The following is a 26371-nucleotide window of genomic DNA, read 5'->3' on the forward strand; positions in this document are numbered from 1 at the left end:
TGATTTCTTTTTTTTTTTTTTTTCTTCTGTTTCAGCACGGGAGGAGGGTGAGAGACATGGTTTCTCACTCCCCTCCCCACGATCCCCCTGCACCCATCACACATAGAGATCGCAGCGTCTGTGCCTCATTGGAGGACAGGATATCCCCTGCAGGGAATGCGCAATCGGGCAGTTTAAAATGTAACAACTTTCATGCCGGAAGCTGTTACATCAGATCTGACAGCAGAAAGCCGGCGATGCTGGCTTCTGCTGTCAAGGGGGAGTCCGACAGCCTCATCTCCCGTGCAGCGGCAGGGATGTGTCCCTGCCACTGCAAGAAGGGCTGGACGTACCGGTATGTAGGAGGGGATTGAAGGGGTTAAGAGTCTTCTTTGTGGAGTACTTTGTGGAAGACTTGTTTGACAACGATCATGGAGGATTTGTGTTGGCTTTGCCTCTCATTCTGAAGCCATCAATAAGGTCCCCACCTCCCTCGTAGTGTGAGATCTTCTCTTCGGCTGTGAATAGACATCATTATCTCTTCTGATGCTCTCTGCAGATGCAAGTCTGTTTGCTGTCTTTTCAGGGAGTATGATTAGCTCAAGAAGGAAGCCATTACCTCAATTTGGAGCTCTTGGTCTGGAAATTGTTAGAAGGTCCCCAGTGCAGAGCTTGCCCAAGAACAGGCAGGCGCATCTGCATGCATAGCAAGGCGAAGACTTTTGGAGGATGGTATGGTGTCAAGAAGGCCAGCAAAGAAGCCGCTTCTTTCCAGGAAAAAAGTCAGGGACAGACTGATTCTTCAAAAGGTACAGGGATTGGACTGCTGAGGACTGGGGTAAAGTAATTTTCCCTGCCATCCCAGGTGACACTACAGATACAGATAGACTCCTCCTCCGTAGCTAGGATAGGGCAGGACTCTAAACATTTAAAAGCCCTCCCCTCTTACTATCCCTAGTTTTTTTTGTTTTGTTTTGGTTTTTTCCTGCCTTACATCAGGTAGGGAGGAGTCATCTCCCGTTTGTTGTTTTCCCTCGGCTCTAGGGTGAGCCGATTCCCTGGGCTAAGCCCCCTTGGCGGGGGATGACTTTGCACCATACTCAGATGGCTGGTGCCGCACCGCCCAGCGCACACTTACATGCTGCCGGCGAGGTGTCCTCTTGGCTCCTGCTCCTCCCCGTGTGCGGTAGGAGTCCTGGACGGCTTGTAGGCTGCAGGCGGCTTGGACGCAGCTGTTAGGCATCCTGGCGTCGTCCAACATGGCGACTCAGTGGCTTCCGGCTCGGGGCATTACCCACTTCCGGTAGTGCATTTCAAGCCTCGTTTTCAGCTATTTAAACGGAGGGGTGAGTAGGTACATGGCTATTTTGGTTCCTGCTCCTTGCTATTTGTATTTGCTAGTGTGCTGTTGCATCTGAAGTGGTTATGTTGGCTCTTGATAATTCTAAGAAGGCTTTGATGAAGTCCAAACATGCACAGTGCGCTGGGTATCACAAGGCTTTGCAGGTTTCCAGGCAGAAGCTTTGCTCCGCTTGCCTGAAGTCAGTTGCGGATTCTGAGGCGGCTGGAGGAAGAGAGTTTTTGGCCTGGCTTAAAGAGGAGATGCAGTCTACCTTCTCTGCCTTTCATCAATCTGTCCCTGTTCCTGCCTACCCTCACCTTCCAGCAGTGCAAGATCCCTCTTTCCTGGGTCATCGACCACTGTTAGAAGTCGATTATCCTGATGTGGAGGAGTATTCATTGGAGGAATGAGAGGTCCGGGAAGATAGTTCTTTTCTGTTCCCAGTGGAAGACATTGAGACTCTTATCTCTGCGATGAGGTCTGCAATGCATTTAGAAAAGACTGGAAAAGAAGGGGGTCACTCTTCTGGGTAGCAGTTTCTCCAAGCATTCAGCCTCCTTTCCTTTTCATCCCGTGCTGTCTGAGATTATCAAGCAGGAATGGCATCACCCGGAAAGAAGGGTTAACCTGTCTAGGCGTGTGAAATGTTTGTCCCTTTGATGAGGACTTTGTCCAGTTTTGTGCTACCCCTCTAGTTGATACTGCGGTTATGAGGGTCTCCAGAAAGACTACTTCACTGCTTAAAGATGGCTCTCATTTCTTTGAGAAGAAAGCTGAAGCAGCCATTAAGTCTTTTGAGGTATCTGCTGCTGTTTTCAAGCCTGGAATCGCATCTGCCTCTGTGTCCAGAGCAGTTAAGATTTGGCTCTCGCAGATTGAGGATAGTCTCTTGAGCAATATCCTCAATGTCGCCGCTGTTAAATTGGCAGTGGACTTTCTCTGTGATGCTTCAATTGAGACAATAAGAATGACAGCCAGGGCTTCTGTGCTTTGTCGCAGATAGACGGGCCTTATGGCTGAAAGCCTGGGCTGCAAATAATGCCTCGAAGAATATACAACTTAATATAGCCTTTAAGAGTAAGGCTCTCTATTTGGTGAAGCGCTGGAGTCCCTTTTAGAGAAGACTACAGGGGTTAACATTAGATTCCACAACGGAAACCTGCTTCCAAGAGACGGCAGTCCTTTTGGACGTACTTCCCAGGCCAGTCCAGAGGCTATGGTTCCAGATTCGCTCACTCATCAAGGGATCATGACTTCCAGGGCAGACTCCCTCGTGAGAGGGGTAGAATTGACAGGTTATCCATACCCCAAAGCCCCCAAGAGCTCTGCATGACGCTACCCCCATTCTGGTTGGAGGGAGGCTTTGATTTTACAGAGACAGTTGGTTCTCCATTACTCGAGACCCCTGGGTAAGATCCATCAAATATCAGGGTTATCGGCTTCAGTTTCTGATCAGGCCTTCGGAACGTTTTTTCCCACCTTCCTCAAGACCGGGCAAAGCAGGCTGTCCTGTTGTCTACCATTCAGCAGTTTGCAGACCTTAAGGTCCTGGTTCTTGTCCCTCAGCTGGAGCTGGGTCGGGGGATTTAGTCTTCCTGGTTCCAAGATGCCGGTGGTGGTGGTGGTGGGGGGTTCTTTCTAATTATAGACTTGCGCTTCCTGAACAGCCACCTCCAGTTTGTCCGGTTCAAGATGGAAGCTGTAAGATTCTCTCTAGACACCTTATTCCTCCACAACTTCATGGTCTCGATAGACTTCAAAGATGCTTATCTTCATGTTCTGCTCCATCCGTCTCATCAGCAATTCCTGCGCATTGCCGTTCCTTGGGGGTCAAGTATCCAGCACTTCCAATTTCAAGCTCTTTGTTTGGTCTGTCGGCAGCCCCCAGAGTCTTCATGAAACTCCTGGCAGTGGTGGCGGCCCCTTTCAGATGTCAAGGTATTTCAGTTGTCCCTTACCTGGACGACTGGCTTATCCATGCCCGTTCGGCGCCTGTTCTCAAGTCTCACCTTTCAAGAGTGGTCGATACATTACAGGAGCTTGACTGGATTCTGAATTGGGACAAGTCCAGCACCATTCCCTCTCAACAGATAGTGTTCCTGGGCCTACATCTGGATTGCTGCTCAGGGAAAACTTTCCTACCAGGATCAACGGGGTTTGTTCGCTGGTCCGCAGGGTTCTCTCTGCGCACCGAAGCTCTTTAAGAATGTGCATGTCTCTGCTGGGCAAGATGGTCTTCATGAGGTACGCGGTTCCTTGGGCACTGGACCACATTAGGATTCTTCAGAGCTGTATCCATCTAGAGGAGAATCTGTTGGCTCTGGACAGGCTCGTCCATCCTCCTCACCTCAGAGCATCACCCTCTTGGTGGATCCAACGGGACACCCTAGATGCGAGAGGACGTTGGTCCTTGGCAGCCAAGGAGCGTCTCACCACCGACCCAAGTATCAGAGGATGGGGAGCCACATATCAAGACAGATTTGTCCAAGGTCTCTGGTCCCCAGCTGTGCAACTTCTTCCTTCCAACTGCTTGGAGTTGCTTGCGGTGGAGAGAGCTCTGCATCAATGGGAACGGCAGTAGTAGCATGTATCAACAAGCAAGGAGGTACAAGAAGCCCTCATCTTCTGCATATATTGCTTCAGGTTCATCATCCGGCAGTGAGGATTACCAGAGATAGATCTGATGGCATCCAGAGACAATTCTCAAGTTCCGGCCTTCTCCTTCAATCCTCAGGATCATCCTTTGGCGGTAGATGCCTTCGCCCAGATTTGGAATTTCCGTCTCGCCTATGTTTTTCCTCCATTTTCGCTGATCTCCAAGGTTCTGCAGATCAACAAAAAAAGTGCCTTTGTCATCTTGATAGCTCCAGACTAGCTGAGACGCGTCTGGTATGCGCAGATACAAAGGTTGGAATACAGCACTTGGTTGTGAGATGGAGCACTTCAATTTAAGTCCTTCAATAAATCCAATATAAAGAAGCAGAGGAACCAGAGGAACTCTTCCTTCATCCTGTTCCCCTGTTCAGGATCTGTTCTGGAATTTTACAAGATGGATTTGACCATGGGCTTCAACCATCTACTATCAAGGTACATATTTTTGGCCATTAGTGCTTTGCCAGGATTCGATCTTGCTACGGGTTGTCAGACGTTTTTCCAAAGCCACCGTCCGTATGCGTCCTCGTCCTGTCACCAAGATGGTTCCCTGGGACCTTAATCTCGTCCTTCGTAGACTCGTGTTGCTGCCTTTTGTGCCTCTTCAGTCAGTTTCTCTACACTTGTCTCTTTTTGGTGGCCGTTCCTTCCGCTAGACGTATCCGTGAACTTCATGCACTATCTACGTTTCTTCTCGGATAAAGTTGTGCTCTCTCTGCCTCCGGAATTTGCATCCAAGGTACGTTCAGCCTTCCACAAGAACCAGGAGATGGTGTTGCTTACCTTTTTTCCATCTCCCCGTTCAGCAGGAGAAGCAGCTCTACATACTCTAGACCTAAAGAGAGTAAAAGAGTATTTCTCTAACCAAGCTTATAAAATATAGAATCTATAGATTATAAAGTAACCTTAAAATACTTAAATTTGAGCGTACATAGGTCGGTCAGCAGTTTTCAGTTGAGGTCTCTCAAATGCAGATATCGTATGAAATATAAAAGGCAAAAAAACATCACTGCATAAAATTAAAATGTTAAAACCTTTACAGTATGCTCACTGTATTCAGAGCCAAATAAAAAATTGAGGCTCAGACACATATGGACACTCTTAAGGCAGTTTTTAAACAATTTAATACTTCAAGTAATTTGTTTTTAAAAAATACTTAAAATAAGATAAATTGTGATAAAAGTGCTCAATAAGCTTTTTTTTTTATTATTTATAAAAGCCAATAAAAACTCTTAAAACTTTTGTCCGCTTCTGTGTGTGTACCACTTTATTAGGTACACCTGTTCAATTGCTTGCTAACACAAATAGCTAATCGGCCAATCACATGACAGCAGCTCTCTTGTCCGTCGCTCGCGTCCGTCAAGTAGTCAGCCTTGCATGAGTGCTTACTAGATTGGTAACCAATGTTTAACCAAAACAATAAGTTTGTCTGCATGCTGCCAGCTGATGTATTGTGAGACCATCCATCTAGCATGCAGGAAAGTCTTATCCCTGCTAAAGAACACAAATACATGAACGTTTATTACTTTTCCCCGACCACTAAGTAAGGTTGAGCATTTGTGATGGACATTCCTTGATGCCGACAGCTTTTATAGGCTTGCATCCCTTTTGACGTTTGTTTCCAACCTGGTTCTGTTTCTGACTCTATAGTCACTAAACCTATGATGTGCGAAGAAAGATCACTATAATATATAGCACTACTCAAAATGACGAGAAACTTTATACGTGATCTAATAAGATTGTCGTGAACTCAGATGAGATAAATGCATCACTTAAATAGCACATTAAATACATTTCACGTTTTGCTGACAGTTGAATGAAGAGGTTTAAGGTAATAGTTGTTCGAACAGTGCTGCAGAATTGGCAATCACAATCCTGTTATGACATTGGCTACTGCAGTGGTGCATTGCAGAATAGCTGGTTTGTGTTCTTGCTGCTATAATAGAGGTCTTTAAAACATATTTTTCATTATACTGCAACAGGTTATTAGATTTACATACAACATTCATGTATTTTTTTTTAAAAAATCTGTATTGCCTGTTCCAATGTTCTATGTCCATTCTAGAACTGCTTACTTTATTCTGTTGGTTACTGATTGCACGTACATACACACCTAGAGTCCCCTCCACTATGTCACAAAATGCTTTTTGTGTGCAATTGTGATATTCTTTGATTGAAAAGAAGGCTGTCTGGTTGAGCACAGGAACTTTTACTGGCAGCAATTGAGTGAATATACATTTTTGCTAGCCCAGTGTAGCGCACAAAAGATATTCTGTATCCAGTCCAACAGATGCACTGTTAAAAGTGTAAAAGGTTGTTAGATTATGAATTTGATGCATATTTTTCTTCTTTGGTTGTAGGCGAAGTCGTGTATCTGTCATATGTGTGGTGCTCACCTGAATAGACTTCATTCTTGCCTGTACTGTGTCTTCTTTGGCTGTTTTACAAAGAAACACATCCACGAACACGCAAAGGGTAAAAGACACAATTTAGGTAAGCTAGTGCTTCTTTGTCTTCTATATATATATATACAAATTGGCAGAATCTAAACAGGATTTCATGCTTTTGTCTATCTTTTGCCGCTCATTCATAAAGCCCAGCTTTTTTGATAGTAGTTTCATGCTTTTTTGGTTTTTTTTTGTGTGTGAACATCGTTCTGTAGGTGCAGAGTCTATTGTACTATATTGATTATGGATAACAATTCCATAATATTACTACCATATACAATACTTGATAGTTTAGATGTCCTGTACGAAGCTTCTCCCTTACAGAAACAAGTATATTTAATCATAGATGATTAAAATTTGCGTGCTGCTGGACTTGCCATGTTAAACCATGTATGCTTTTCTTCAGCCATAGATCTGTTGTATGGGGGTATATATTGTTTTATGTGTCAAGACTACATATATGACAAAGATATGGAGCAAGTTGCCAAAGAAGAACAAAGAAAAGCTTGGAAATTGCAAGGTATGTTTCCAATATTAAATAGGCAAAGTGTTTTGGTCCTTTTGTGACCAGAGATGTTCTATGCCATCCTGTGTTTTTATTTCCCCCCAAATTGGCAAATTGGAAATTATGCTGTCTGATGGCCAAGTCTCCCTTCTGTCAGCAGGAGCCATAGCGGGGGCTGTTTATTCATCTCTAAGTTCCCTGGTTTAACCCCTTCAGAACCGATGAGAGTAAAAAAAAGTTCTCTCCAGACCCTTCTCAGCAACCCCCTGCAGATTCTGAATCCACAATGGAGCCTTGTAAATATGAAATACATAAATATTAAAAATGTAAAGTTTAATAGAGTCCAGTGATGTCACCATGGCAAAAGGGGAACCATGCAGTTCCAAGAAAATGTAAAAAAATAAATTGCATTTTTTTAAAGTGAAAATGTATGCTCAAACACCTCGGGCCATCCTACTAGATATATATGCATTAAGTGGGGAAAAGAAACGCCTTTCTTGCTCCCAAAGAATAACAAATGATGTAGAATCTTACCATAATTTTCCTTGGCCTGAAAAAAAGAGAGGCGTACAAAATTTGAAAAACTGGTCAAGAAGGGGTTAAGCCAAATCGAAAACTTTTTTTATTTGCACTAAAGCTCACTATGATGGGATTTATGCCTTCTAATGTTTGTCAGAATATATTTACTTGTCTTGAATTTTGGGACATTAAGTCTGCATCACTAATTGTGCTCAGATTGCAAAACTGGCAAATCCATGTGTTTCAGAAAAGTACAGCCTGCACCCGCGATGGCCTACCTTTGACGCATGTCAACAGCGGGCACACCTAGGCCTCTGTTTTGGCATGCGGCCAGATTGCCAACTCAAAGGTTAATTTTTGAAATTGGCCCAAAATGAAAAGAGCACAGTCTGATCGTGCAGATCTGTTTTACTGCTCCCTTGCAAAGTGTGGTGATATTAAGCACAGGTTATGATGTCGTATCCTGACAGTCAGCACTGAAGCCGCGGACACTGCATGGAGCACTGAAACAGAGTTCTGTAGAAACAAAACCCTGTGTTCCCACTACAGCAATTATGAAAGGGGAGAGATGGGGAAGATATAGGGAAAGAGGTACAGTGGAGAGATTGTAGCAGCAGCACACAGGTTCAATCTGAGAAGCCATTGCAACCCTGCTGTTTAACCCCTTCGCTACCTTTGCCGGTTCAGGACCGTCATGACAAGAAGGTCACTAAATGACCTTTGACGGTCCTGAACCGTCATAAAATTAAATAAGCTTAGAAAGTGATCAACGATCACTTTCTTCGCTTAAACGGTGTTACTGTAATGCCTCGATGTCGAGCCATACAGTAACGCCGAGATCGGCATCGGGGGCCATGTCTGGCCCCTCCCCGGGGCGTCAACAGCCGCCATACATTGTATGGCGGCGGACGCCCGTTTTAAAAGCGTTTAGGAGGCGATCAACAATCGCCTCCTAAACTTAAATAATGTCGCTGGAATGCCTTGATCAGGAGGCATCCAGCGACACCAAACACTTACCTTTGGATGGGCTGTGACCGCTCCGGAGAGCGGTCACAGCCGCAGCTGCCGGTGTTCTTCGCCATCAGCAAGATGGCGGCGGCCCGGGAAAAAAAACAATAAAGATGAAAGAGTTCGCTAGATGGTCTCCAGACCCTCTAGAGAACTCTGGCTCCACTTGCAGGTTGAATACAGGTACTGCATTCAACCATGCAAGTCAATGGAACCCAGCTTTCTAATCACTATGTGATTAGTAAAATATTCTAAAAAAAATAAAAAATGGAAAAAAAAATTAAAAAAAATGTGCTAACATTTAAAAATAATTATGCAGTGATGTCACTAGATGAACCATCCAGTACATTGCAAAATGTGTAAAAAAAAAAAAAAATATATATATATATAAAAAAAGTATTAAAAAAATAAAATAAAGTTTATTATTTTGAGCTAAAATTTCTAAAAAAAACCCAACAGAGTTAAAATAAAAGCACTTCAAATACCCAAGGGGTGTCTAATATATAAAAAAAAAACGGCTGATGGGGTAAATTGGAGTGGCCGAGCTCAAAGATAGGGCATAGGTACAGACTGACCAAAATGGAGAAAAAAAAGCGCACTTCCCAAATGTGGGATTTTAAATCTCAAACAACCCGACAAACCCATGCATGTCGGGTATCACTGCACTCAGGAGATGTTCCTTAACACATATTGGGGTGTTGTTTGACAGTGACATATACCAGAACCTGTATATCTATAACTAAAGTACAATTTGTGTGAAAAAAAATTACTATTACAAAGTCTGACAAAGTGTAGTTCTATAATTGGTGCATGGAAATGGTTAAAATAACAGCATTTGGAATAACCTGGGGTATCTAGTTTTCAAAAATATATGGTTTGAGGGGGTTAAATTGAGTTAACCGGCTTCAAAGATATTCCAAAGAGGAGATGGAGGCAGAATCACCAGATTTGTTAAAAAAGATTTGGAAATCATAAAACGCTGCTTGTACTTATTGCCCTATAACTTACAAAAAACAGCAAAAAAACCATAAAAAGATTGGGTATTTCTAAACTCAGGACAAGTAGTAGAATCTATTTAGCTAGTTTTTTTACTTGCTTTTTTGGGTGAGTAAAAGATTTTTCACCATGTTTTTTTATTTTTTTTTATAGTAAATAAGATGATACGATCAAAATAATGGTATCTGAAGAAAGCCCATCTTGTCCTGAAAAAAACAATATATAACTTATGTGGGTACACTAAATGGGTGAGGAGAAAATTACAGCTGAAGACAAGCACCACAAAAGTGTCAAAACAGCCTCGGTCCCACAGGGTACAAAACGAAAAATGAGCCCGGTCCTTAAGGGGTTAATGTAAACATATTTATATTATATATTGTGTATCTATATGTATGTATATAAATACACACATGTATAACATCTTTTCAAAACAAACTATCTTTTATTTGTTTGAGTATACCCTTGTGTTCTCTAAAGGTATATTACAACAGTGGTATGTACCAACATGTTTAGTGTTTGTCGTCTACAACTTGGATTCATGCAGACAATTGGGCACTCAGGCCAAAAAACGTTCACCATCTCTGGCCTAGGGAGGGAGTAAAACTGCATCCCTTGCAACCCAATTTCCTTATGACTTCTCTCGTAGCATACGTGCCAGTGCTGACCTTCTTTTTATTTTTTTTTATTTTTTTTTATTTTGCACTGCTCTATCCGAGTATTTGTATGTGTGGGAGATATTTTGTCTGTTTTATTCATTCTATTTATTTTAACTTTTAGCTTTCTCCCCTGCTCTGGTTTCTCCATTCCAGTATACAATGACAGGTAAAGTGAACTACTAAAAGTAAGAAATTATATAGATGTACAGAAAGATATATTGGGCATAGAATAAACAAGACATTTAGTATGTGTAAGACATGTTTCATAAACATGTTATTTATGACAGGAGATTGTCACAAACATGCAGTACTAGCTAAGTTATACAGAAAAGGAAACTCCTTGTGTGATCACATGCATTGATGTACTGTACCTCGCACTGGATGTGACCTTGGCACTATCTTCATTGCAATTGTGTGGACGGTGGTGATTGTTTAAGTGCTGTTACTTGGGGGAAAATACTCTGGTATGTGGGATGCCATTTAAGACTGCTGCTGCCTGTGCTTTGGTGCATAAAGCAAAACAGGGGCATATTGGTAGCTGAGTTTTTCTCTTGGAAGGGCTACCTAAACTTGTGGACACAATTGCTCATTTTTAATGTCATGGGGAGAGGTCATTCTTTTGTCTTGGCTGTTGGCACCCAACATGCTTTGTCTTTATTTGAAATGGTTTATAAGGCTCTCCATTGTGTCTTGAAAAGTGGTGTGTGTATTTTGGCATTTGAATTCACTATAAATGGTAAACAGAGCCACTGCAATTAAGACAGTTTTTATACCTTGTACAATTTGCTTCAACTCCCTTATGTCGCTATTTATTATGAAGGGCCAACACTGATAAGTTTCTCCAGCAAGGATGGCTGAGCAGGCCCTGTATAATATAAAGGATGAGGGGCTGAATAAATTATATTTAACCAAGGGCGTAACTAGAAACCACAGGACCCTGGTGCGAAAAATTGCTCTGGGCCCCCTTACTTCAACAGCTGGTCTGTGCTGTAATTGCCCCCACACAACTGGTCTGTGACTTCTTTGGCCCTTGCTCCCCCCCCCCCAACATATGTAAACACACTTACTAACACACACTCCATCTCACACAGACCCTTCCATATACCGTATTTGCTCAAATATAAGAGGACACTTATTCATCTTATATTTGAGGTCATCTTCTAGTCAGATCTCAAATAGAGGTCTGACCACAAGACTAAGATCCAGATCCCCCGCAGCACTGCAGAGGACCTGGATCCTCTTGTCAAGGAGCCTCTGCCGGCACTTCCTCTGGCGGCTTCTATGACGGAGCACCGGCATCACGTGACCTTCCGGTGCCCCACCATAGAAGCCCCAGCGGAAGTGCCTGCAGCAGTGGAGGTTGTGCGCATCCCGCAGCCGGTGAACGTTTGCGGGCACTTCTGCACTTCCAGCGGGGCTTCTATGGTGGAGCACCGGAAGGTCATGGGATGCCAGCGCTCAGTTGTAGAAGCCCCAGTCGACATTCCTACAGATCATGAGAGACTGGGGAACTCTAGAGATCAGCCTTATGACAACCGGAAGCTGCCTCTTTTATTCAGTCATCAGCAGGCTATGCCCTAGCTGTAGATGCCTTTTCCCAGAATTTGGACCTTAGGTTACGTCTTTCCCCATCTTCATTACCAGAGTTCTAAGGAAGACCGAGAGAGACGCCTGGTGATCCTGATAACTCCCGACTGGCCCAAAAGGATTTGGTACCCAAATCTAATCAGTCTGTTGATAGAGTGCCCAAATAAGTTGGAGAACAAGCCGGACCTGCTCCACCCGAAACCATTTGGTTTCTGAAAGGGAGAGGTCGATCCATTTCTCACCTGGAAGACTGTCCTATTGGTGGCTTTGACATCTGCAAGAAGATCCCGCCCTTTCTATTTTGAGTCCCTCCGGAGTTTCTTCCTAAAGGTGTCTCACCATTTCATTTTCAGCAACAAACTGTCCTGCTGTTTTTTTGCCCTAAGCTTAGTAATGACAAAGAACCCCTGCTCCATGGCTTGGTTGTATGCAGATGCTTGAAATTATATCTACAGAAGACTGCTCCATGGAGAAGATCGTTAAGTCTGTTCAAGTTCCGGAAAATGAGTCTTGACGTAACAAGATTCTTTATATCCAGAAAGCTGATCGCTGCTATTGCTGAAGCTTACAAGGTCACTGGCAAAGAACCTCCCTCTGGTCTCAAGACTCATTCATCTTGGACCAAAACTGCTGGAGTTCCTATGGAGCAAATTTGCAAGGCTGTGGTCTGGAAAAGTTTATACATTTGTCAAATGTTATAGTCTGCTGCCTGCCTGCCTGTCTGGATGGTGCCAAGTTTGGTAGAAGTCTTGGAGTCCGTTGTTTCATTCCCACCCTTATTTTTTTATCTCATGCAGCAGTAGCACACTAGTTTATTTTTTTATTTTTATAATGTAAAGGGACGTCAAGAAACGAAAATCACAATTCTGTCAACTCGCCGTTTAGTGAATAAACCATTCTTTGTACTCTTCCAACTATGGAAGATTTAACATTTCAGAAGATATAGACCTAACTGTTACTTTGGCATTTTACACCCTATGTAGTTTATGGTAAAGCATTTAACTTATCTAGAATGGACATTGTTGAATGGTTCTGAACTAGTGTACTGAGACCAGTGCTCTTCTGGTGTGTGTATATGTATTTCAAGGATGCAGACAGACATATATTTGATGTATTAATGTCTCTATACACACATGCATAACTCCTTGTATAACTCGTTTCAGGAGTTGGTGAAAAGTATTCAACATGGGAACCAACAAAGAGGGAACTAGAACTGTTAAGGCATAACCCCAAGAGAAGGAAAATAACTACGAACTGCACCATTGGTAAGTAGGGGTTGGAAGTTTTGAGTGATCTATGACACTTTTTGCTGTTTTTAAATGTTTTTTTTTTAATCCATCAACTTAAAAGAAATTCAGGTTTAAGTGGACCCATTGCGCAAACACTTTTACAGATCATATTATTATTATCTTTTATTTATATAGCGCCAACAGTTTACGCAGTGCTTAATACAATACATAAATTCAAGGGGTATGACAAGACAAGAATTAACAGACTAAGACAAATCGATACATTAGGTGGAGAGAGCCCTGCTTGCAAGCTTACAATCTATAAAAGTAACATGATGGCATATGATCTATACAAAGTTACACATTTACTTTATTAAAGCTGTTTGCCATGGAACTTGTATTCAAATATACAGTGGATATAAAAAGTCTACACACCTCTGTTAAAATGCCAGATTCTTGTGATGTTGAAGAATGAGGCAAAGCTAAATCATGTCAGGACTTTTTACACTTTAATGTGACCTATAACATGAACAATTAATTTGCAAAACAAATTGGAATCTTTGAGGAGGCGGGGGATAACTCACAATAACCTGGTTGCATAAGTGTGCACACCATCTTATAACTGGGGCTGTGGCTGTGTTCAGGATTAACCAATCACATTCAAAGTCATGCTAAATAGAAGTCATTACACACCTGCCATCATTTAAAGTGACTCTGATTAATCACAAATAAAGTTCAGCAGTTCTAGTAGGATTTACCCAACACTTCCTTAGTTGCATCTCAGAGCAAAAGCCATGGTCCACAGAGAGCTTCCAAAGCATCAGATGGATCTCATTGTTGAAAGATACCAGTCAGGAGAAAGGTGCAAAAGAAATTTCCAAAGCATTAGATATACCATGGAACACAGTGAAGACAGTCATCTTCAAGTGGAGAAAATATGGCACTACATAGACATGATCAAGAACTGGACGGCCCTCCAAAATTGATGAAAAGACGAGAAGAAAACTGGTCAGGGAGGCTTACAGGAGGAGTACTGCAACGTTAAAGGAACTGCCGGAATTTCTGTAAAGTGCTGGCTGTGTGCTACATGTGACAACAATCTCCCGTATTCTTCAAATGAATGGGGTAGGGTGGCAAGACAAGCCTTTTCTTACAAAGAGAAACATCCAAGCCTGGCTGAAGTTTGCAAAAACATCAAGTCCCCCAAAAGCACGTGGGAAAATGTGTTATGGCCTGACGAAACCAAGGTAGTACATTTTGGCCATAATTCCAAAAGGTATGTTTGGCGCAAAAACACTGCGCATCCCCCAAAGAACACCATACCCACAGGGAAGCATGGTGGTGGTGGCAGCATCATGCTTTGGGGCTGTTTTTCTTCAACTGTAATTGTGGCCTTAGTCAGGGTGGAGGGAATTATGAACAGTTTCAAATACCAGGCGATTTTGGCACAAAACCTTCAGGCGTCCTTTAGGAAGATGAAGAGAAAGTTCACCTTTCAGCACAACGACCCAGAGCACACATCCAAATCCACAAAAGTATGTCTGCACCAGAAGAAGATTGACGTTTGGGATGGCCCAGCCATCTCAAGAGGTCTGTGCACTGGAGATGTCCTCGCAAACTGACAGATTTGAGCGCTTTTCCAAAGACGAGTGGGCATATATTGCTGTGCTAAGATGTGCCATGCTAATAGACTTCTATCCAAAAAGACTGATTGCTGTTATAAAATCAAAAGGTGCTTTAGCAAAGTATTAGTTTAAGGGTGTGCACACTTATGCAACCAGGTTATTGTGAGTTTTTATTTATTTTTTCCCCTCAAAGATTTCAGTTTGTTTTGCAATTGATTTGTTTACGCTATAGGTCACATTAAAGGTGGAAAAAGTTCTGACATGATGTATCTTTGTCTCATTCCTTAACATCACAAGAACCTGGCATTTTAACAGGGGTGTGTAGACTTTTTATATCCACTGTATCTTGTGTGATAGATCCATGGCTCTTTTTATATTACTAGAGTGGTTTTCTTTTGTTACATAAGTTCTAGCAGCATTTTAAAGTGTCTATGAAATTGGCTGGCTAGCAGCATTCACTTACTGCTCTTGTCAACAAAATTTATTTATTCCACATTTGATATAGTCAGGGGTAAATGCAGTTTCATAACTTTAAACTGCTCTTCTTTTTTCTAGGCTTGCGAGGGTTAATCAATCTTGGGAACACATGTTTTATGAACTGTATTGTCCAGGCACTTACCCACACTCCTCTGCTGCGAGACTTCTTCCTCTCTGATAGACATAAATGTGAAATGCAAAGCCCGAACTCTTGCCTGGTTTGTGAAATGTCTACTCTATTTCAGGAGGTACTTTTTACATTTTTTTCCTAAGAAAGTTTCAGTGAAATTGCAAATGAAGCAAAGTAGTGGTGTGGATCAAATTCCATCATGAAATGTTGATCACAAAAGATTTTATACTAAAAAGCTAGTCATAATTAACTTTTAGGAAAGCCAATACAAATTGCAGCGCAAAACAAATTACCGTATTTTCCCATGTATAAGAAGCACCTTTTTAAGAAAAATTTGTGGTCTAAAAACTTAGTGCGTCTTATACAGTGGCTGTAGATTGCAGTTACTACTTCCCGGTACCTCCCTGCAGTCACACTGATTGGCCCTGCCCCTTTCTGACTCACTGACCAATGGCCCCACCCCTTTCTGACTCACTGACCAATGGTCCCGCCCCTTTCCTTATACCATCCACACTGCTCGGACAGCAACTAATCTAACAGTAAGTATAAAATTAATATTTGGGCTGCTGAAAGTTAGGGGATGTGGGGGTTAATTTAGGGGCAGTTAGGGTTAATGGGGTCTTTAGGGTTAATTTAGGGGCAGTTAATGGATGGGAGTGATGAGGATGATACTTTTTTTTTTTTTTTTATTTCGTGCCCCAAAATTAAGGTGCGTCTTATACATAGTACGGTATATTACGGTGCCACGAGGGTTGAGGTCTGGATGCCAGGTCACAGTGGTCGTGGTGAAGACCCCAATACATAACTGTACTGGAGTGTGAATAAACCACTCAGAGAAACCCAGTGCCCTCCATGCTGATGGTGTTTATGTGTGTGTTAGAGCATGGTTTATATGCTACAGTACAGTAAGTGGCTGCTTCTTTTTTAATGTTTGGAACAACAAAGAGATTTCTATGAGTTAAATGAATAATTTAACAGAACAATATAAACAGAGAACATGGCCTCCTATTCTTTGTAGTCTTCCGTGATATGAAATCATCAATTTCTGAACCAGCAATCATCAGTTTGGTGTGGATGTGGCACTTTGAGCATCAATATTCTTTGGTAGCCCTGTGGTTTGCTCACATAATTCTTGGTGAGCTCAAACATTGGAATGCTGTCCTGTGAGCATACTGTGCAGTTGAGACAGAATTCGCCCTGTGTACTACCTACTTAAACTGTGGTTCAAAATTTTGTCTTATCAGGTTAACACTATGCATTGTGCTGGGCCAAATTGGTCCTCAATGAAAGAGTGGCTTTGCTAGAGTGGCTTTTTATATTGCATGGCAAAGTTTATAGTTATGACATCAAAATGTTAATTTTCATCTGATGCATCCTGTGGGTATGGAACTTCCCCAGTGCAGTGTGTGCTTGGTCCAGTGAGTGGAATGGTTTATGGCACTGTGAAAGCTGCCTGCTTTGTGATATTAGAAAGTAAAGGAAAATATTTGCCATCTGTGTGCTGGGAAGCAGGTTTTTTGTTTCTGATTTTTTTTTTTATTTTTTTTTTTTTTAAGTGTATTTTTGCTTTTTTGTTGTTTTGAACCTGCTTAAGGAAGCAATAACTACAATAAAAACAAATACAAGCACCGGTGTTGTTTTTTTATTGTACAAACTGGATTTTCTAACTATATTCTTATATTTGTGTCCCTAGTTTTATTCTGGGCACAGATCTCCTCACATTCCATATAGGTTACTGCACCTTGTATGGACACATGCACGACATTTAGCAGGATACGAACAGCAAGATGCACATGAATTCCTCATTGCAGCTTTAGATGTTCTGCACAGGCATTGTAAAGGTAAGTGTCAAATCTGAGTTTGCATTATACATTATTATATAAAAGGCTGGCCCTGTAAAATACATAGCTAAATCGGTAGGAATGCTTGTCTCCTTATCTATGAGGTATATGTTATGCGTGGCCATGGCACTTCACAAGTAAGCAAGAGAGTTGAAACCACAGCTCTTGCTTACTCTTCTAGTAAATAAAAGGTGAAGGATGGCAATCTGTCCTTTTGTGGCAGTTTAATGCTGACTTAGGCATTACTTGCATACTTTGGCTGTAAAAGCATGTAATTTGCCATTCTAGTGCTGCCTGCCTGTAGAATGAGTGGTATAGTGTTCATCTTAAAGCACTTTTATTTCTTATTGTAAAAACTTTCTGGTAACCAAATTAATCAAACCTTAATAGCACATCAGAGGCAAACAATGCGGTAGCTAAGTGGGTAATATTCGGTGCCTAGCTTGCCTGGATTTAAATCTATATGCAGATGTGTGAACTCTTGGTTTTGAAATTAATTTTACTCCTTTCAATGCCTCAGTCATCCATTTTTATTTACTTATTTTTTTAAGCTGTTTGACTGTATTGAGGTGTAGTCCTTTTAACAGTATTGCATTTGTAGTACTGGATTGGAATGTTCTGTGTAGCTACTTTTTTTAATTTAGTCATTTTTCATGCTGGGATGTATTAGCTGTCCACAGGAACCAGTACCAGTCTTCTCATTGGAAATATTAGTACTTGTATCGAATAATAGGCTTCAGGTAAACGATAATGAATAGTGCCCAACTTTTGAAAGCCAAACAAGTTTTTTTTTTTTCTTCTTCTTCTTAGTTTTTCCCTTATATTTTGGTTTGGCATGCTGCATACATTGTTTGTTTGCAGTACATAAATTAATGCTAATAGTGCAATGAAAGACTGAACATTTCTTGGCTTATACTTGTGCATTCCCCTTTGTTGTCTTAGGTGATGACAATGGGAAGAAGGCCAACAATCCAAACCACTGTAACTGCATCATAGACCAAATCTTCACTGGAGGACTGCAGTCAGATGTAACTTGTCAAGTGTGCCAGTAAGTTTTGTTCTGTAGAACCATATTGGTTTTACCATTATAGCAAATAGTAGCTTTTACTATGTGAAACGGTAAAAAGTAAAGAAAAAATGTGGTACTAAAATGTTGATTACCTTGCTGGTTGTATTATGTCTTTACCTCTTTTAATAGATAATAACCGTATTTGCTCAATTATAAGATGACCCCCCCCAGAATTTGAACATTAATTTAGGAAAAAAGAGCCTGAATATAAGACTACCGTATAGGAAAAGAAGTTTTACTAGTAAATATTCACATGTAAACTATCATTGAAAATATGATTGTTTATTTGCCACTGTGCCCCAGTTATGCACATATGCCCCCCAGATATACACCCATTACATTTTTGTAAATATTTTATTATATCTTTTCATGTGACTACACTGAAGAAATTACACTCTGCTACAATGTAAAGTAGTGAGTGTACAGCCTGTATAACAGTGTAAATTTGCTGTTCCCTTGAAAATAACTCACAGCCATTAATGTCTAAACCTTGGCAACAAAAAGTGAGTACACCCCTAAGAGGAAATGTCCAAATTGGGCCCAATTAGTTACAAGGTCTCAGGTGTGAATGGGATGCAGGTGTGTTAAATTTGGTGTTCTCGCTCTCTCACTCGCTAATACTGGTCACTGGAAGTTCAACATGGCACCTCATGGCAAAGAACTCTTTGAGGATCTGAAAAAAAAGAATTGTTGCTCTACGTAACGATGCCCTAGGCTATAAGAAGATTGCCGAGACCCTGAAACTGAGCGGCAGCACAGTGGGTAAGACCATACAGCGGTATCACAGCAAAGGTTCCACTCAGAACAGGCCTCGCCATGGTCGATCAAAGAAGTTGAATGCACATGCTCAGCGTCATATGCAGAGGTTGTAATTGGGAGCGCAACATCTCTAACATCCACCAGCTCCATGATGTCATCATGAAGGAGGGGAAGAGGACTCCAGTGGCAACCTGCGAAGCTCTGGTGAACTCCATGCCCAAGAGGCTATAGCAGTGCTGGAAAATAATGGTGGCCACGCAAAATATTGACACACCTTTTGTTGCCAAGCTTTAAAAATTAATGGCTGTGTTAGTTTTAAGGGAACAGCAAGTTTACACTGTTATACAGGCTGTACACTCACTACTTTACATTGTAGCAAAGTGTCATTTCTTCAGTGTTGTCACATGAAAAGATAAAATATTTACAAAAATGTGAGGGGTGTACTTGCTTTTGTGAGAAACTTTATATACCATTCTGCCCTCATGACATGCCTTAGACCCCCTATATTGAACCCAGCCCCATGCCACTCTAGCCCCCCCCCCCGACTTACCAGTGCATCCCTTTACTTGTGACCCGTGCTTCAGACTCCCTGGTGTCTAGTGGGACAGCCGGTGGATGTCTGTGCGATGCAAACCTCCACTGCTGGTGGCTAATACTTCCGCGGGGGCTTCTATTACTGAGCGCCGGCATCACATGATCTTTCGGTGCTCCACCATATAAGCCTCGGCGGAAGTGGTGGCAGCAGCGTAGGTTGTCTGTGTGCATCTTGCAAACGTTCACCGGCTGCAGCAGAGGCTGCCGGAGAGAAGGATCCAGGTCCCCTGCATCTTAGTCTTGTAATGAAACCTCTATGAGTTCTAATTAAGGAGACAACCCCAAATATAAGACGAGGGATATTTTTCAGAGCATTTTCTCTGGGGAAAAAACCTTGTCTTATAATGGAGCAAATACGGTATATGGTGTCAAAATATTGTAGTTTTTATAGTTTATATAGACCAAAACACTATAATCCTGATGTCTTCAGTTAGTTACAATGTAACTGTTTCCTTTCCCTACTTTCAGTGGTGTCTCTACAACAATTGACCCATTTTGGGACATCAGTTTGGACTTGCCTGGTTCATCTACTCCTTTTTGGCCTTTGAGCCCTGGAAGTGATGGTGGAGTTGTGAATGGGGAAAATCATGTATCAGGAACAACAACCCTAACAGATTGTCTAAGAAGGTACAGTGTCACATACAACCCCCCCCACACACACACACACACGCACACGCACACACACACACACACACACACACACACTGTGTGCTCTACTATTTGTAAAGCCAAGGCTTCATTAGTTTCATAGTATGTTTTTCTTCAGAAGTGGTTTGGTTTAACAATTATAGATGCATTAGCAGAAATGCTGCTTTTGTGAATAGAAATGCTGCCAAAAATATTTCTAGAGTTTTACTTTGTGAATCTCTGCCTTGTATATGTGTCATGAATGCAGTAATGTAGATAACAAGAACATTCTGTTTCCGATTAGGTTTACACGACCAGAGCATCTTGGAAGCAGTGCCAAAATTAAATGCAGCGGTTGCCATAGTTACCAGGAATCAACTAAACAGCTCACTATGAAGAAATTGCCAATTGTGGCATGCTTTCATCTCAAAGTAAGGAAACCTGCCTGCAACTGTAATCTCAGCTGATGCTATACTTCTGCTTATGTTTGTTCATTAAAAAGTCACTTCTCGTTTGTTCCTCATCTTGGACCTTTGTTTTCCTACGAATCCTCCGGTTTAAGAAATTAAACGTCACTTTATGCGTAAGCTTTTCCCCATATCCTATGCCTGCTTAACTTTTAGTCTTTCCCAACAACACGATTCATGTGGGTTTTTTCCCCAGCGGTTTGAACATTCAGCAAAGCTGAGGCGAAAGATCACCACATATGTATCGTTTCCTTTGGAACTGGACATGACTCCATTCATGGCCTCCAGGTGAGTTGTATGAAATTTCTGAATCCGTTTACCGCCTTAAGTAGTTGGGTATTATTGTTGATTTTTGTTTTTCATAAATATGCCAGACATTAAAATTTTTGTGAACGTATCTGCGGAGTTTATTTACTAAAGGGAGAATTGTGGTTTCCACTTTCTACTTCAGTATTCATTCTAAAGAGGCAACTCTAACAGTCTTCTCCTTCTAGAGAGGTTTAGGTACACCATTTTAACCTTAGAAAAAAAAAACTTAACTGCCACAGACGGTGCAGCTGTGATGCAAAATCTTCTTTCTTTCTCCATGATCTGAAATTTCTTAACAGTGATTGGCTACTTAAGCTGGGTCTAAACAGACCCCTGCATGCAGAGCCAGCGCTGGAGCTGACTGGGGGTGAGTACATCACATGCAGGGAGAAGGTGATGCATTTAGCCAATTGCTGTAGGGCATTTAGATGGGGTGGTAAGGAACTTGGCAAATGCATTTGGAGTGATCGTGTAGAATCTCCCTATGCATTTACAAAATAAATCGTATGAACATTTTTAAAAGGGCCATACATGTATCATGTATTTAAGTGTATATGATGGCCTATTTATATGTATATACATAAAAATGAAAAAAATACAAGGGCAGCAATGCCATTCTGTAGTAAAATGGCCTCTTTGTGAAAAGGGTATAACTAAATAGACCACAATGAACACCTGGAAATCAGAATGATTTCCCTTTTGAAGGACTGGGTAAACCTAAAGGGTTTTCAAGGACACCAACAAGGGACATTTCATTTCATATGAATAATGTAAGGCTTAAACAAAGTCACCTGTTCCATGCCAGGAGAGTAGCTGAGCACTAACATCAGTAAACCTTATTGAGGTACGCATGGGTACAGAGGAAAGGAATCTTCTGTTGTACAGAATGTTTTGTAACAAGTTATGGTTTTTCCCCTGATGCTCAATATGTGCTGTCATTTAATATGTGTATCAAATACTGTTTTTAACGTTGACTGCAGATGATCCTATAGAAATAAATATAATGTACAAAAGTATAAGCTATAAGTAGTTTTAATGAATAGAATGCAATCAGAAACGGTGCAGTTGACAGTTCTGCTTTAAATCAGCTGGTGTCTTTAGAAGCTAATAGAAAACAGCTTGGCATCTGAAAAAAATCATGTATATTGGTCTAATATGAAGTACTTAGCTTTGTAGAAAAAAAGAAACCTTTTCTACTTATGTGTAAACATGCACATCACATAGGCATTCTGACCCCCTATTTATTGTGTTTCAGCAAAGAAAGCAGAATGAATGGGCAGTACCTGCAGCCACCAGATAATCTAAATAATGATAATAAGTAAGTATTACACAGTCACTTGCATAATTGCTCATTTTCACATCAGTTTGGGGGGCATCTACAGTTTTACTGTAGTATGTATCTTTACCCATATTAAGGCTTGTTGCTAAATATTAAGTGTTTTGAGTAAACATGAGGGAGACAGGCAGTTGCTGTATGTATTTCTTGTGGCGAGGTTGGGAAACAAATTGTCAGACTATCTGAAATAAAACCATTCAATGAACTTAGTGCCTTTTAAAGGTCCCATCTCATATGATATAAATGTTTTCAAACAGAAATAAATTTAGTTCACCAAAGGTGTCTGAATTGGCAGGGGTTTAACCCTTTGAGTGGCAGAGATCGGGACACACTTTTACTCATGTTAAATTTTGCCAATTATTGCAGTTTTGCAGTAACTAAGTGGCAACCACATACACAACTGTTTCCCAATTTTTGAAATATCAAATGGTAAAAAAAACTTATTTTCTTAAATATCCTCCTTAGTTTATCATATAGGTGTTGGTAGATTTCCCACAAAGCTCATAAATATATTGCAGGGTAAGATTAACTTCATAACTCTGCTTTGAAAACAAAATATTTCCATGGTAATGTTTTACTGAAGCTGATTCTGTATGTGTATGACAAATAGACAAATGGCATGACAAGCTAGCAAACTCTTGAAGCCGTGGTCCCCAGTAGTGTCCTTCAGGCACACTAACAGCATGATTTAGTAATTTCCACATTCTATGGCAATATAGAGTTATAAATTCTGGACTGTTTGAATGCTCTGAAATGTTACATGAAAGTCTGCTGACACATCTAATGATTACATTATCATAACACCTTTTCCCCATCACTATCATAGGAGATGGCTCCGCCTATGCGAATAAGGCAGGAAAGAATAAAACACCCAGAACCTTTCTTTTTCCCTCAGTGTTATTTTCTGCACTATCCCAGGGAGGTGCAGTCATCCCCCATTTGTTTTTTTGCTCTGAGTTTGTTGGGAGAGCTCATTTCCCCTTAGCCAGCATTCCCCCTGGGCGGGGCTAGCTTGTTTCCCGACGCCAGAACTCCACTGCTTCTGCTGTTTTTTGTGACACGTTTCTGGTTCTCATCACAGGCTGCCAGGGGGCACCTGAGTTCAGCGTTTCTCAGCACCAAGAAGTAGCTCTCAGGTCAGAGGATTTGGCTGTTTGTGGACCGTTTTCCCTCATTTTCGGTAACATTACACTATTTAAGTGTGCTAATGTTTCTGATGAAGAGTCCTGGCGTCTTATTTTCTGATTTAGTGTTTTTCTACTACTTGGCTCAAGTAGGTTGTGGGTCCATGGGAGCTCTCCACTTTTTGTTATCGTTGGATAAGCCAGGCTTCCCTGAAGGCTACATCTAAGAAGGCAATATCTAAAACAAAGCATTTTGAATGTAAAAATTGCAAGGCTACCATGGCTGACGCCTTTAGCAAGTTTTGCTCGCCCTGCCTGAAAGCAAGGGAGGAATCTATTTCAGAATTCAAGGAGTAGATGAACGCTGAGCTCCAGTTCGCTTTTAAGCAGTTCCGATCATCTGATTCCTAGATTCAGGTCTTCTGGTCACGATCTTGGTTCTTCAGGCTCAGAGATGGACTGGCACCTGGAGGAACCTGAATTGCCGGAGGAAGGGGAGCTTCTTTCCTGTAGAGGAAGTGAACAAGCTGGTTACTGCAGTAAGGAACAGCCGAAATTTTTTTTTTGTTTTTGTTTTTTTTCCCCCCCAAGGTTATCTTAAGAAGTCTAAGCCCTTTCCAGTCCATGAAGCCTTAAAATCTATTATCACTGACCAGTGGAAAATATCTGCTATTCCCTTGGCAGATTCCTCTCATTTCCCATATCCTATAGGATAGAAAGGGGCAGAGAAGAGAGATTTTGAGGCCTCTGTAGCTATTTTCAAACCAGGCATTGTGGCGGCTCCAGTGGCCAGAGTTATGCGTTTGGTCCTCCAACAAATTGAGGATATTATCCTGGGTGGTACAGGAGCAGAAGATATTCTCCGTGGTAATTTTGATGTGAAGAGCAGGGCTGTTTTTTTTTTCTGTGATTCTGGAATCTGAGATCAGTGATCTCAAGAAAAGCTCTGTGGATCAAGTCCTAGTCAGCAGACTGACTGTTTCCAAGCACCATTTGTGTGGGATTCCCTTCTCTGGGAAAGATCTACTTGGGAAGGAGCTTGAAATCCTGCTGGAAAAAGCTACTGGTGACAAGCATTTTTTTGCCAAAACGTAAACCCCTGCCTGGTTTTCGGCCTAATCCGTTTAAATCGTCCAGAAGTCAGGATTCCAGACCCTAGTCACGATTTTGAGAGAGACCTTATGGTTCCAGGTTTCGGGGCTTTCTGAGGAAGAGTCAGTCAGTAGGACATGGTCCCCAAGAAGGCATGACACCAGAAGCATTGCGGTAAGGGGCAGGCTTAAGGGATTTCTACATCAGTGGGCTCTAATATCTTCAGACGCCTGTACTCTGGAGCTTGTCAGCACTCCTCCAGAGCGGTTTGTGATATCAACCTCCCCTTTGGATCCTTTCAGAAAGATGGCACTTCTGTGTCTTGTTCAAGATTTTGTGAGTAAACAGGTGTTGATACCTGTGCATTCAGGCTAAAGGGGAAGAGGTATTTACTCCCACTTCTTCGTTGCCATATCTTCAGGAGGTTTCATGCCGATTTATAGATCTCAAGTTTATGAACCGCTATGAGTTGATCAGATCCACCATAAAGCTTCTACTTACTCTTGACCTTAGAGATGCTTATCCTCGTGTTCCCATCAGAGAAGAGTCACAAAAGTTTGGGTAGCCATCCCTTCCCCAAAAGGGATTCTTAACTTCCAGTTCCAGGCCCTTCCCTTTGGTCTCTCTTCTGCACCAAGAATTTTCACCAAACTGCTATTAGGAGTTGCTGCTTTCCTGAGAGGATGGAATCAAGGCTCTACAGATCTCCTAACTCAGCATACTTCAGGATTTGGGATGGATTATCAATTTTGAAAAACCCCTCTGCTTCCCACCAGAACATATTTCCCTTCCTGAGATTAAGCATAGACACCTCCTGTAAGAAGGTCTTCCTGCTGGGAGACAAGGTTCCAAATATCACCAGTCTTACCTGCTTGATTCTATCCAGATGTCTCTCCAGTCACATTCACGTTCTGGGAATGATGGTGTCTACAAAACCTGCCGTGGCATGGGCTCTTCATATGCATCCTCTACAGAGTTTCATCTTGGGGACATGGGATCGATCCATTCCAACACTCTCGAGGAATTATTTCAGTCGATGTTAGCTTTCCCTCAGATGGTGGCTTCGAGTAAAAATATTGAGTTCAGGACTGGTTTCCACCGAACCATGCATGGACAGTTGTTTCAAAAGACATCAGTTTGTCCGGGTGCGGGGGGAGCCATGTTGGCCATCAGCAGGCCATCGCTTAACTCTAGGTGCCTTTTCTCAGCCTTGGGACTTCAAGTTGGGTTACATCTTTCCCCCTTGTCCTCTCATTACCAGCATTCTCAGGAAGATCAAAAGAGAGAGATGCCTGGTGATCCTGATCACTCCCGACTGGCCCAAAAAGATTTGGTACCAATCAGTCTGTCCGTAGAGTGCCCAAAGAAGTTGAAGAGCAAGCTGGACCTGCTCCAGTGCTCCACCCAAACCCGCTTACTTCAAATTGTCAGCATGGCTTCTGAAAGGCAGAGATTGATCCAAGCTGGTCTCTCCGAAGAAGTGGCTGATACCCTGATTAAAAGCAACATCTTAGGTTTCCTACAAGCAGGTTTTCGTAAAGGTCTATCTCCAGCCAACCTGAAAGCTCATGTGGCAGCTCTCAGCTTTCTATTAGCTGTGCATCCTTGGGTCTCTGGTTTTATGAAAGCCTTCTCTAGACTGTCATCTCTAGACTAGACTGTCAGTTCAAGAGGCCTCTATTGCCTTCTTGGGATCTTAGTTCTAGCTAGCCTGGCTTCACCTCCTTTTGAAGACATCTTTGTCAAATTTCTCACCTGGAACACTGTCCTATTGGTGGCTTGAGGAACAGTTGAGATCCAGTTTTTCTGTTTTGAGTGCTTCCTCTGTTTTGAGGTAGTTTTGCGTACTCCTCCGGAGTTTTTTCCTAAGGTCATCTAACCTTTTAATTTACAGAAGGAAAATGTCCTGCCGTTTTTTTACCCTCAACCTAGTATCGACAAAGCACGTCTCCAAGCACTCCATTGCTTGGATGTATGCAGGTGCTTGTACTTTTTTCCAGA

At 41.8% G+C, this 26371-nt stretch overlaps 1 protein-coding gene across 3 annotated transcripts in view; it reads left to right on the forward strand.

Annotated features, from left to right (window-relative positions):
- The window catches only part of USP22 (ubiquitin specific peptidase 22), a 66044-nt gene that overhangs the window by 33748 nt on the left and 5925 nt on the right, over positions 1-26371 (forward strand). For all 3 annotated transcript variants that reach the window (XM_053472109.1, XM_053472111.1, XM_053472110.1), the window contains exons 4-14: positions 6334-6466; positions 6827-6940; positions 10226-10270; positions 12855-12956; positions 15101-15270; positions 16846-16993; positions 17936-18041; positions 19884-20042; positions 20347-20473; positions 20706-20797; positions 22074-22136. In XM_053472109.1, coding sequence (XP_053328084.1) covers positions 6334-6466; positions 6827-6940; positions 10226-10270; positions 12855-12956; positions 15101-15270; positions 16846-16993; positions 17936-18041; positions 19884-20042; positions 20347-20473; positions 20706-20797; positions 22074-22136 — 1259 coding nt within the window. The remainder of the gene's footprint in view (positions 1-6333; positions 6467-6826; positions 6941-10225; positions 10271-12854; positions 12957-15100; positions 15271-16845; positions 16994-17935; positions 18042-19883; positions 20043-20346; positions 20474-20705; positions 20798-22073; positions 22137-26371) is intronic.

This window comes from Spea bombifrons, chromosome 7 (genome assembly GCF_027358695.1).
Source record: "Spea bombifrons isolate aSpeBom1 chromosome 7, aSpeBom1.2.pri, whole genome shotgun sequence".
NCBI classification, from domain to species: Eukaryota; Metazoa; Chordata; class Amphibia; order Anura; family Pelobatidae; genus Spea; species Spea bombifrons.